Below are 12,757 nucleotides of genomic sequence, written 5' to 3' on the forward strand. Positions count from 1 at the left end.
CGCCCGCCCGCCCGTCCCCCTCCCCAGTCTATTTTAGTAACAGTAACCTTGACCTTAAAAACTTTAAAAACCCTTTTGTGCATCAATATTTCACAGTGTATTACTATGTCAAATTTCAGACAGATTAGTCCTTCAGATTCCGAGATAATCTCCGGAAACAAAAAGTGTGGATGGATGGACAGACAGACACCATGATTACTATAAGGAACCCGCTCCTCTGATGTGGGGCCCTATTCGTGACCTGAACATATTATCTGACAGCTACATTGTCCGCTGATCGTCTCCTTGACTTCAGACAGTCATCTAGACTTTTATTAGTTACTTAACTTGAACTCTGACAGTCACCTTGACACCTGACAGTCATCTTGACACTTGACAGTCACCTTAAACTCTGACAGTCACCCTGACACTTGACAGTCACCTTGACATTTGACAGTCACCTTGACACTTTACAGTCACTTTGAACTCTGACAGTCACTTTGATCCCTGAGAGTAATTATACCTTTGATAGTTGTCTTGACATTTACAGTCACCTTGTTCACCAAGTTACCTTGACCCCTGACAGTCACATTGACCTCTGATAGTCATCTTGACATTTACAGTCACCTTGACCTTTGATAGCCATATTGACCCCTGACAGTCACCTTGACCTCTGATAGTCACCTTGACCCCTGGCAGTCACCTTGACCTCTGATGGCCATCTTGACCCCTGACAGTCACCTTGACTTTCTGATAGTCACCTTGACCTATGCAACATTTTGACCCATGACAGTCATCTTGACCCTTGACATTTTACTTTTTACCTCTGACAGTCAATTTGACCTCTGAGTCATCCGACTGAGAAATTTACACAGAATTGCATGTATAATTCGTCTATAGCAACTGGAACAAGCCTAGGTTGACAGCATAGAGATCCTCCAGGTAGTAAAACAGCATCCAGTTTCCGTACCAAGTAATATTTATATATATTAATATGTTGGCTGGAATAGCACTTCGGCATTGAGTTGAGACTTACTTATTCCTATAGGGTTAACTTCGGTAAGGTATCAGCGTTGAGTTGAGACTTACTTATACCTATAGGGTTAACTTGGGTAAGGTATCAGCATTGAGTTGAGACTTACTTATACCTATAGGGTCAACTTGGGTAAGGTATCAGCGTTGAGTTGAGACTTACTTATACCTATAGGGTTAACTTGGGTAAGGTATCAGCGTTGAGTTGAGACTTACTTATTCCTATAGGGTTAACTTGGGTCAGGTAATTGTGTATCCGGAACAAATCATCACGCAGGTTTTTGTCATCAAATGTGAAGTAGCAAACGTCACGCTTGGCCTGAGCGGCTGCTATCAGCTGAATCAGGGCTGGAAAAATGGATGAGTAATATTTCAGATTTATGTTGATATAATGTCAATCAAGCCAGGTATAGAAATTATTCTTTTGTGCTTTTCTGTCATGATATATTTGTAGTTACCCCACTTACCATATCGTTTAAAAAACACAACTTTGTGGATTAGTTTAAGTATTTGAAAAGAAAAGCAGTTTTTGTTCATGGTGTCTACCTTTTCGAAGATTTGCTAAATGGTCAATTTTGCAGGCAAAGACTTAGAAAAAGGAGGGAGAAATGTAATAGAACTGGACTTGGTTGATTGTTGACGACCAGAAAGCTGAATTGGTAGAGCATTTGTCTGGAGTTCCGAGGGTCCCTGGTCCCTGGTCCCTGGTCCCTAGTCCCTAGTCCCTGGTCCCATTGCATTGCATGACACTTTCTTGGGCCGTTTTCCCACAACTATCTCATTTCTGGTACTGTCCCGTTTTAGGTCCTGTCCCATTTTTGGTCCGCTGACGTTATGTTTGTCTTAAACAGGACTCACCTTTGAGCTGCCGGTCCCCTCCGAAGGCGCCACATCCCCAGTTTCCTGTACATACAGCGGGCAGATGCTTGGCGTCTTTCACTACAGGATTCATGAAACCACAGTAGGCCTAAGAAACAGAAACAAATTATTTCAGGACAAATTTGTTGTAAATCTGTAAATGCTGTAAAGTTTGTGACATTCATGAGGATTTATTTTTCGCTATATTCGCAGTCTCCAAAGATCATGCAAAATCAAACCAGCAGCGAAAATTAATGCCATGAATATACAGAGACACAACAGAAGACCTGTTGACCCTTTTACTGTCGAATAATGAAGATAAAACACCAATGCAACTTTACTTTTGAAAGGAATGCCCTCATTAGCGTAATATTTTTACTTAGTAATGTTGCACAAATTTAGGATAACCCCGAAATATTAGCCCCACAGAATCAAGAAAAATATACAGGTCAGCCATAACATCAAGGGGCAGATTTTGGTTTCCAGAAGCTCAATAATCATGACGTTTTCTCTAGGGACAATTATGCCTGGATTAAACAAAATTTTACTGTACCAGAAACTAACTACCATAATTACGGTTTGACAGCATATTTAGGTCACACAAGGGAAGAACGCACAGTACCTTGTCAAGTTCTCGGACGACAGAGTGTGATTTGAACTGGCGTGCAGTTCCGTGGAAGATAAGGGCGTCGATAGCCACGACATCGGTGCAGAGTCGTCCCCAATTATCTCTGTCAACAAATACACAGTGTCAGCAGACGAAAGGGCTATCACAGTATATTGGGAAACAGCTATATTGCAATACGCATGCACAACATATCGTATCACAATACAGATATGAAATACCACTGATACAATATTTTTTTCCAAAAACTTATTTTTATATGGTAGGTGTTTTTACTTTGCAAATTCCTACACATTCTAACAAGACATGCCAACAACCATGGGCAGGATTATTACTAGTGGTGGGAATCGTTTGAATTTCGTAATTAATAAAAGAAAAATCTGTGTAATCCATATGATATAAGATTACATTCTAACAAACATTTCTTTTTCAAATTAAAACATTTTTCCTATGACAATATATTGGGATACGTATCGCATTACATTCTTTTCTGTATTGCAATATATCATGATTACCCTGATACCCGTAGGCCGCATTTGTTTATCGCGATCAAAAGAGTTCAGCCGATGGGACCAGAATTGTTCGTTTACGAAATAAGTTCGGACCTAGTAATCTGATGCTGCTTTCAGACAAGCCTTGACAAAGCCTTGCAGGTCCGCCAGGATTTACAGATAAACCAGTTAAACTTGATATGCGAAAGGGGCACTAGTAGAAAAAGCCATATGGACGATCTTTTCTATTAACAATTTCGTACATTAAAGACTTTTTATAATCACTCTTATTTCACTTGCCACCTTGCTAACTGCCAACGTATTTCAGGTCCCCTTTCCCTATTCTTATTTAACCATTTTATGTGTCTATATATGGAGACAATGGATAAAAATAAGTCAATTAATTGTTAAAAGATTCATGAAACTCGGCCAATAAGTGTTTATATGTGATGTTTCGATGATTAGTAAGGTATGAGCTCTGTCACCTTCATCAGACAAATGTCCAGTGAAGCGTATGTACACAAGTACACAGGTGTAAAATATGTGCGAGTTGTCAACGCAAATCGATGTCGATTCAGCTACTATGTAATCGTATGTACCATTATACATTGGAGCCGAATCAACATCGATTTGCGTGGACAACTTGTACGTAGTTTACACCTTTGAGTACATACGCTTCACTGGTCATAAAAACACTTATTGGTTGTGCTACATGAATCTTTTCACAATCCATACTTACCAACCTGAGGGAAAATGTTCAGAAACAGGTCAACAAATGTTATAAGGTTTTGAAATTAAAGCAAAACATGCATAAGTTATACAATTAAATTTAGCAAGAAAATGATAGAAAAATGTTGAATTTGAAATATTTGAATAGATTTCGAATTTAAACAAAATATTATTTAAAATGATTTTAATGAAATGAAAATAACAAATTTGAGGAAAAGCTTTAAGAATATTTTGATTCCCATATAACTATAGGACCTATCGTGAAATATGAACTCAGTGAACACATAAAGGGTTACAGGGCGTACCTTGGTGTTTTATCCTCGTAATTTTCTTTCCACCTAAAGGTTCTGGCATAGCCGTCATAGTCACTGAAACGCTCACAACCTGTCAGAGATACAAGAAACAAATTAAGGTAAAGGATACCGACAAGTTAAACTAAATTTTTCAACCAATGTCAAAATTTCAAAAGTACATGTACATGTATTCCATAACAAGCCAATCGGATTAATACGTCTTGCCTGTGCACTGCTTTGACCATCAATGCACATATCAGAGAAACTGACTTAAATGCAAAAACAAAGTCAATTGACCATGAAAAGTAGGGTGCATTCAGCATTTGATGCATGGGTTGAGATGTACTACCTAAGATGCATCTATGGTCTAAGTTTGGTTGGTCGAGCACTTATGCTTTCAGTGAAACTTAGTTAAACGCAAAAACTTAATGTTGACGCGTCGCCTTCGTCACCAGAAAAGCAACACCTAGGTCTCGCTTCCGCTATTTTGCCGTGGCGAGACAAACATCACATTTTGCGATGCATTTTACAGAATTATGATATTTTAAAAATTGAATGGTTTGAAAATAGAAATTAAAAATAAAATGAAAACAGAAACAGAAGGGGCCTTTACATTGCACAGGCTACATTTTATCAATGTTGCAATGCAGGATAAATACAAGCATCACTAGGTTTTTTTTAATGTTTCAAAACATTTATTTGACTCGTCAATATCAAGTCAACTAATTATTTCCACTTGAATATATCTGTAACAGATTAAATGATACTACTCATATCCCGCTATATAGCATGTATTATGGTGTTGCGCTAGCGTACGTCTACCACGTATAACAGGTTGATTTCTTTACTTTACAACGGGTACACCCGACACATAGAAAAACATGTGACATTATTTTCAGTTTGAACTATGTGGATCACATTAAATATACCAAACTTGTTGTGGCACTAGATTTTTCATAGCATAATAATCGAGTGTTTTCTATCATACCCTCCCCTGATATCTTCGATATCCCTTTTTTCAGCCTGAAATTGCTAAAAGTTCTTCAGCTCCCGAGAGGCATGAGCCTTACTCCCTAAGCCTGTACATTCGCTCCCCCAACTCCCCCTCCCTACACCCCTTTTTATATTTGTTGAAAAATACTAAAAATAACTTATACTTTTACACTTTTTTATTATAATTATTTTTTAAGCAAGGAGTTTCTAAATAGAAAAAAAAAACACACACAATTTTATATCGTGTTTTCCCTGAAGTGGATGGATGTGTTCATTATAAGGTTGCTTTCAAATACGATGGAATATTAGTGTGCAAGAAAGGGTACGACTCTATACACATAACCTGAAATCAGCTAGATACTTCTGTTGGCCCAAGCTTTGCTGGGCATGAAGGAGGGTGGGAGATCCAAATATTTTATACCCTTTATATGCTTAACTCATTCCCCCCTGAAATTTTATAATGGACTATTCCAACCTTTGAATTGGAAGAGTTCAAATGTGTCTTCAGGGGTGAATGAGTTAATACATAGCGTTTCACTATAAATAAGAGACGCAAGTTACGCCAAATCAGAACAACAGAGAACAACTTAGAGAGAAGGTCACAGGCTGCAGCGAACACCCTTTATTTGGAGTGAATAAACTTGACCAATGAACCTTGTTAACCCTTGTTTTGCTACAGAGGTCTTAATAATTCATAATACTTTGAAAAAAAATCAGCAATATTTGAAAAAATAATCATAGTTTTTGCAGTATAAAATCTTTGCGATAACCAACCCTATTTAGAACCTACCTTTCATGATGAGGCATTCATTTTTTTCAAGACACTCTGTGATGAGGCGTGACACAATCATTTCAGGGCAAATGAGAAAGCGGATCTCCTCCTGAACACATCCCTGACCCAGGACACCCCCTCCTAGGTACTTGTTGGCAAAGTCCACCTACAACAGTACGGTGTCAGACCCTCTCAGGCAAATCTCAAAACATCATGGTCACATGGATGTTTGTGGACATTGTAGGTTTGTATGTATTGTAAGTTATTGACAGGAAAAGGTATACATAAGTCATACAAATGTAGGTAAAAAGAAAGCAAAATATATATTTTCAATAATTATTTTTTCAAAGTAAAAAGTTTACATATTTATCGTATTTGTAGAGCACAGTTTCATGACATAATTACATTTATGTTATAGGCTACCTTGCACATTTTACCTGTAATTGTTTAAGCTGAGATATCTTCCTTATGATTTCTATAATTTTAATTTTAATGTATTTTGTCTACCTTTTAAAAGTGTCATTAATTACATTTAATGGAGACCAAATAAACATTTTTTCAAACATTTTTCTTTTCAGAGTGGAACTCTTTTGGGTTGAAGGTAATTCAGGTTATCCAGTATCTACCGTACCTGTAACATGCCTAACCCATCATCCTCTATGGTGCCCTCTGCCGACACATGTAAACCCCGCAGAGACGTGTCTAGTTTATGCCACTCCGGACATTTTTCCACTGTCTGCCGTACAAATGTCACTGTACCAGTGGGAACTGAAAAACAAAACAGAAACCTGTAATTTTGATATGACAACGAAGCAACTAGCTCAGTGACAGAGGCAAATGTACTGTATATCTGGTATTTTTTCCCCAAGGGATTTAATTTTGCTATATTTGCCATCACCAAAGACAGCATGAAATTCATTCATTCACCCCTGAAGACAAATTTAAACTCTTCTAATTCAAAAATTGGGATAGTTCATTATGAAATTTCGGGGAATGAGTTAAATACCAAAAGAATAATTGCATCTTGAATATATAGAGATTAAATTAAGATTAGATTAAGACCTGTTTACTCTTTCACTGGCAAATAATGGAGATGAAACTATAATTCAATATCATTATTTATGTTTATTTTAACTAGAACACTGACAGGTCAGTAAGGGCCCCGTCTTGTGGCAAAATATCCACCATAATCATCAAGAAGCAATCTAACCATATAGCTGAGTTTGACATTTGACATTTGGACTTCAAAAATATACGGCGAGGACTGATATGGGTTAAAGCAATTTTGTTGTATCGCATATTCAAACAAGAGGCCCAATGGGCCTGCATCGCTCACCTGGTATTAATCTCACACTTGTAATCTTAAAAGTGGACTAAAATACAGCTACAGGCAAAATATCAGTGTTTCATTCATAACAACCTATTAAAAGATTTAAACATATGACACCTGTGACCTTGAATGTCGAACAAGGACATTATAATATTAGGGTGAACAGAGTTTATAATCTTCCAACCCAGCATGCTTCTGGAAAAATATCATTACCCTGGACCTTTTGGTTATAAAGAACAAATCATTTAAAGATTTGAACATATTGACCACTGTGACCTTGAATATGGGTGAAGGTCATTCATTTGGTAGTCCTTCATCCCAGCATGTTAATGGCCAAATAGCATCACCCTCGGCCTTTTGCTTATAAAGAAGAAGTCATTCAATGGTTTTAAACATATTTGACCCCTGTGACCTTAAAATATATATGTCAAGGTCATTCATTTGAACTTGGTAGTCCTTAATCCCAGCATGTTACTGGCATTATCCTAGGCCTCTTGGTTATTCAGAAAAAGTTGTTTAAATGTTTTAAACATATTTGACCCCGGTGACCTTGAAAGTGGGTCAAGGTCATTTATTTGAACAAACTTGGTGGCTCTTCATCCCAGCATATTACTGCCCAAATATCATCATCCTATGCCTCTTGGTTATTCAGAAAAAGTTGTTTAAATGTTTTAAACATATTTGACCCCTGTGACCTTAAAATATATATGTCAAGGTCATTCATTTGAACTTGGTAGTCCTTAATCCCAGCATGTTACTGGCATTATCCTAGGCCTCTTGGTTATTCAGAAAAAGTTGTTTAAATGTTTTAAACATATTTGACCCCGGTGACCTTGAAAGTGGGTCAAGGTCATTTATTTGAACAAACTTGGAAGCCCTTCATCCAGGCATGTTACTGTCCAGATATCATCATCCTAGGCCTCTTGGTTATTCAGAAAAAGTTGTTTAAATGTTTCAAACATATTTGACCCCTGTGACCTTAAAATATATATGTCAAGGTCATTCATTTGAACTTGGTAGTCCTTAATCCCAGCATGTTACTGGCATTATCCTAGGCCTCTTGGTTATTCAGAAAAAGTTGTTTAAATGTTTCAAACATATTTGACCCCTGTGACCTTAAAATATATATGTCAAGGTCATTCATTTGAACTTGGTAGTCCTTAATCCCAGCATGTTACTGGCATTATCCTAGGCCTCTTGGTTATTCAGAAAAAGTTGTTTAAATGTTTCAAACATATTTGACCCCTGTGACCTTGAATATAAGGCAAGGTCATTTATTTGAACAAACTTGGAAGCCCTTCATCCAGGCATGTTACTGTCCAAATATCATCATCCTAGGCCTCTTGGTTATTCAGAAGAAGTTGTTTAAAAGATTTTAACATATTTGACCCCTGTGACCTCGAAAATTGATGAAGGTCATTTATTTGAACAAACTTGGTAGCCCTTCATCCAAGCATGCTTCTGGCCAAATATCATCACCCTAGGCCTTTTGGTTACTGAGAAGAAGTTGTTTAAAGTAAAAAGTTGACGCTGGACGGACGACGGACACCGCACCATGCATGCCATAAGCTCACTTGGCCCTTCAGGCCAGGTGAGCTAACAACCCATATTTATTAGTAAGTATGTAATAAACAACAATACCGAACTGTTCCATGACTAAATTGATTCTGACATCTTTATTCCTATCTTCATTTATTCCCTTGATGGCACTCTTTAATTTACTGTATTTATCCGGCAATAAGCCCATGCTTTGTAATAAACCCACCAACATATATCGCAATTAGAAAGAAATGTCAACAAAAGCTTTTTCCTTGTCCTGTAATAAGCCCACCCTACTTTCAGTCAGAGTTTATGTAACGACCCCCTGGGCTAGCTTATTGCAGACTTAATACTGTAAGACCTATAAACCAGTAGAAAACCAAGCCATAAATATGATGAAGTTGATAACATGATGTACTTACCAGTGGTAGTGACTCGCCGAAAATAGTTCATTATACACCGCAGCTTTTCTAACTTTTTTGGGTCGGGCTCGCCATCGAACAAGCTGCAGTAGACAGGATTAACATTAGTGATGTGACCAGGAAAAACGTTTTCTTTTACAATGTACAACAAAGTCATTTATACAGAAAAAAAACCAAAAAAAAACTGAATTTGCTTTCTGCACTTTTTATCAAGAAAACCCCCCAGAATAATAATAGAATCTATCATATGTAGGTATTTTGAATATAGATATTCTACCCAAAGTGGTAGAATTTGGGTCAGAAACGAGGATAAATTTGAGTCAGAACTGAGGATTTTTCGAGGGTGTAGAATTTGGGTCAAAACAAAGGATTTGCTGAGTGAGGGTGTAGAATTTGGGTCAGAACCGAGGATTGGCGAAGGTGTAGAATTTGGGTCAGAACCAAGGTTTTGCCGAGGGTGTAGAATTTGGATCAGAACCGAGGATTTGCTGAGGGTGTAGAAATTGGGTCAGAACCGAGGATTTGCTGAGGGTGTAGAATTTGGGTCAGAACCAAGGATTTGCTGAGGGTGTGGAATTTGGGTCAGAACCGAGGATTTGTCGAGGGTGTAGAATTTGGGTCAGAACCAAGGTTTTGCCGAAGGTGTAGAATTTGGGTCAGAACCAAGGTTTTGCCGAGGGTGTAGAATTTGGGTCAGAAACGAGGGTGTAGAATTTGGGTCAGAACCGAGGATTTGTCGAGGGTGTAGAATTTGGGTCAGATCCGAGGGTGTAGAATTTGGGTCAGAACAGAGGATTTGCCGCGAGTGTAGAATTTGGGTCAGAACAGAGGACTTCTCGTGGGTGTATAATTTGGGTCAGAACAGAGGATTTGTCGAGGGTGTAAAATTTGGGTCAGAACAGAGGACTTGTCGAGGGGGTAGAATTTGGGTCAGAACCGAGGGTGTAGAATTTTGGTCAGAACCGAGCATTTGTTGAGGGTGTAGAATTTGGGTCAGAACCGAGGATTTGCCGAGGGTGTAGAATTTGGGTCAGAACCGAGGGTGTAGAATTTGGGTCAGAACAGAGGATTTGTCGAGGGTGTAGAATTTGGGTCAGAACCGAGGATTTGCCGAGGGTGTAGAATTTGGGTCAGAACCAAGGGTGTAGAATTTGGGTCAGAACAGAGGACTTGTCGAGGGTGTAGAATTTGGGTCAGAACCGAGGGTGAAGAATTTGGGTCAGAACTGAGGATTTGCCGAGGGTGTAGAATTTGGGTCAGAACCGAGGGTGTAGAATTTTGGTCAGAACCGAGCATTTGTCGAGGGTGTAGAATTTTGGTCAGAACCGAGCATTTGTCGAGGGAGTAGAATTTGGGTCAGAACTGAGGATTTGCCGAGGGGGTAGAATTTGGGTCAGAACCGAGGGTGAAGAATTTCGGTCAGAACTGAGGATTTGCCGAGGGTGTAGAATTTTGGTCAGAACCGAGCATCTGTCGAGGGTGTAGAATTTGGGTCAGAACCGAGGATTTGTCGAGGGTGTAGAATTTGGGTGAGAACCGAGTATTTGTTGAGGGTGTAGAATTTGGGTGAGAACCGAGTATTTGTTGAGGGTGTAGAATTTGGGTGAGAACCGAGCATGAGTCGAGGGTGTAGAATTTTGGTCAGAACCGAGGATTTGTTGAGGGTGTAGAATTTTGGTCAGAACCGAGCATCTGTCGAGGGTGTAGAATTTGGGTCAGAACGGAGCATTAGTCGGGGGTGTAGAATTTGGGTGAGAACCGAGGATTTGTCGAGGGTGTAGAATTTGGGTGAGAACCGAGGTTTTGTTGAGGGGGTAGAATTTGGGTGAGAACCGAGCATTTGTCGAGGGTGTAGAATTTGGGTGAGAACCGAGCATTAGTCGAGGGTGTAGAATTTGGGTCAGAACTGAGCATTTGTCGAGGGTGTAGAATTTGGGTGAGAACCGAGGATTTGTTGAGGGGGTAGAATTTGGGTGAGAACCGAGGGTGTAGAATTTGGGAGAGAACCGAGGGTGTAGAATTTGGGTGAGAACCGAGGGTTTGTTGAGGGTGTAGAATTTGGGTGAGAACCGGGCATTAGTCGAGGGTGTACAATTTGGGTCAGAACCGAGGACTTGTCGAGGGTGTAGAATTTGGGTCAGAACAGAGGATTTGTCGAGGGTGTAGAATTTGGGTCAGAACCGAGCATTAGTCGAGGGTGTAGAATTTGGGTGAGAACCGAGGATTTGTGGAGGGTGTAGAATTTGGGTGAGAACCGAGCATTTGTCGAGGGTGTAGAATTTGGGTGAGAACCGAGCATTAGTCGAGGGTGTACAATTTGGGTCAGAACCGAGGACTTGTCGAGGGTGTAGAATTTGGGTCAGAACCGAGGATTTGTTGAGGGGGTAGAATTTGGGTGAGAACCGAGGGGGTAGAATTTGGGTCAGAACCGAGGATTTGTTGAGGGCGTAGAATTTGGGCGAGAACCGAGGGTGTAGAATTTGGGAGAGAACCGAGGGTGTAGAATTTGGGTCAGAACCGAGGGTGTAGAATTTGGGTCAGAACCGAGGATTTGTTGAGGTTCTGACACCAAATTCTGCACCCCAGGGTAGAAAAACATGGCACAGACAATTCAAATGAAACACTGCAAGATTGTCACAGTCAGTCAAATGACATTTTGGCACATTTTCAATTACGACGACATAATGAAACGCCGTCATCTGATTGTTATGTCAAGAGTACAGGTCACTGAGTACATCAATGTGGGCTTATTACAATCTCTCATCCCCTTGGGGGTGAGATAGGGGAATCTCAACCCGAAGGGGAAGGGGGAATCTCAACCCGAGGGGAAAAGTTCTTAAGTTGCCAAACATGTGGCTTTGCCAAGTGTTTGGCAACTTATAAGAAATCCCCCCCCCTCCCCCCCCTGAATTCACCTCAAACGGTAGTGTCTCCTTTGGGGGTAAGATATTCTATTAATCGCACACCGGAAAAAGTGTGGATACAACTGTCCATGTTAAGAGAAACAAGTATCCCACACATGTTTTCCTGATGGGACAAATGGATCTTTCATTCATATGAAGGAGTGGGAGAAAACATAATAAACAAATAGTTTGACTGAGACTGAGAGATTGAGTCATTAATCGATAAGGAAGAACATGTAAGAGAATGAAGTATGTGTGCTAGGTGGTCAGGCCTGGAATAACACCCAGAATCATTCTGTAGAGATGCAGAGGAGATCATCCTAGATATTTTAGGGGTTACGCTCACTTTCGCTCTCTGCTCCCCAGGAATATGTCATAGCAAACTTGAAGGCATGCAGGTAGCAATCCAATTGGTCTCAGGTAAAAAAAAAAAACTGACCAATCACTAGGCTGATACCTGGGTCTTTGAGGGTTACAGAGGAGCGACAACCGACTTCAAAGCCAGTCAATTTTATTGTTACGCGACTGATAACTTCTTTTGATCTACATCAAATAATTAAACTAGTCTTCTCGTTTCATCCACAAGGTGACACACACTGAGCCTTCAATTTTGTGATGACATGTTCCAGGGGTGCAGAGAGCGTAAATGAGCGTTACCTCAGGATTATCGAGGATGAGGAAATATGTACTAATGAAGACTCGGGTCAGTCGTATAATATTTTTTTTTTCGTAAATCTATTATCACAAATGAATGAAGTAATACCCATTTGAGTTTACAAGCTATTGGGATT

The 12,757-nt window shown here is 39.6% G+C and overlaps 1 protein-coding gene across 2 annotated transcripts in view; it reads right to left on the reverse strand.

Moving 5' to 3' along the window:
- Window positions 1–12,757, reverse strand: part of LOC110465111 (poly(ADP-ribose) glycohydrolase-like) — a 29,267-nt gene that overhangs the window by 667 nt on the left and 15,843 nt on the right. For both annotated transcript variants that reach the window (XM_021520700.1, XM_021520701.1), the window contains exons 14-20: window positions 9,064–9,146; window positions 6,404–6,540; window positions 5,791–5,938; window positions 4,020–4,098; window positions 2,492–2,600; window positions 1,870–1,978; window positions 1,228–1,359 (exon numbers count right to left, since the gene is read on the reverse strand). In XM_021520700.1, the coding sequence (XP_021376375.1) occupies window positions 1,228–1,359; window positions 1,870–1,978; window positions 2,492–2,600; window positions 4,020–4,098; window positions 5,791–5,938; window positions 6,404–6,540; window positions 9,064–9,146 (797 nt within the window). The remainder of the gene's footprint in view (window positions 1–1,227; window positions 1,360–1,869; window positions 1,979–2,491; window positions 2,601–4,019; window positions 4,099–5,790; window positions 5,939–6,403; window positions 6,541–9,063; window positions 9,147–12,757) is intronic.

The sequence above is a fragment of the Mizuhopecten yessoensis genome, unplaced genomic scaffold (assembly GCF_002113885.1).
Source record: "Mizuhopecten yessoensis strain PY_sf001 unplaced genomic scaffold, ASM211388v2 scaffold11055, whole genome shotgun sequence".
Taxonomy (NCBI): Eukaryota; Metazoa; Mollusca; class Bivalvia; order Pectinida; family Pectinidae; genus Mizuhopecten; species Mizuhopecten yessoensis.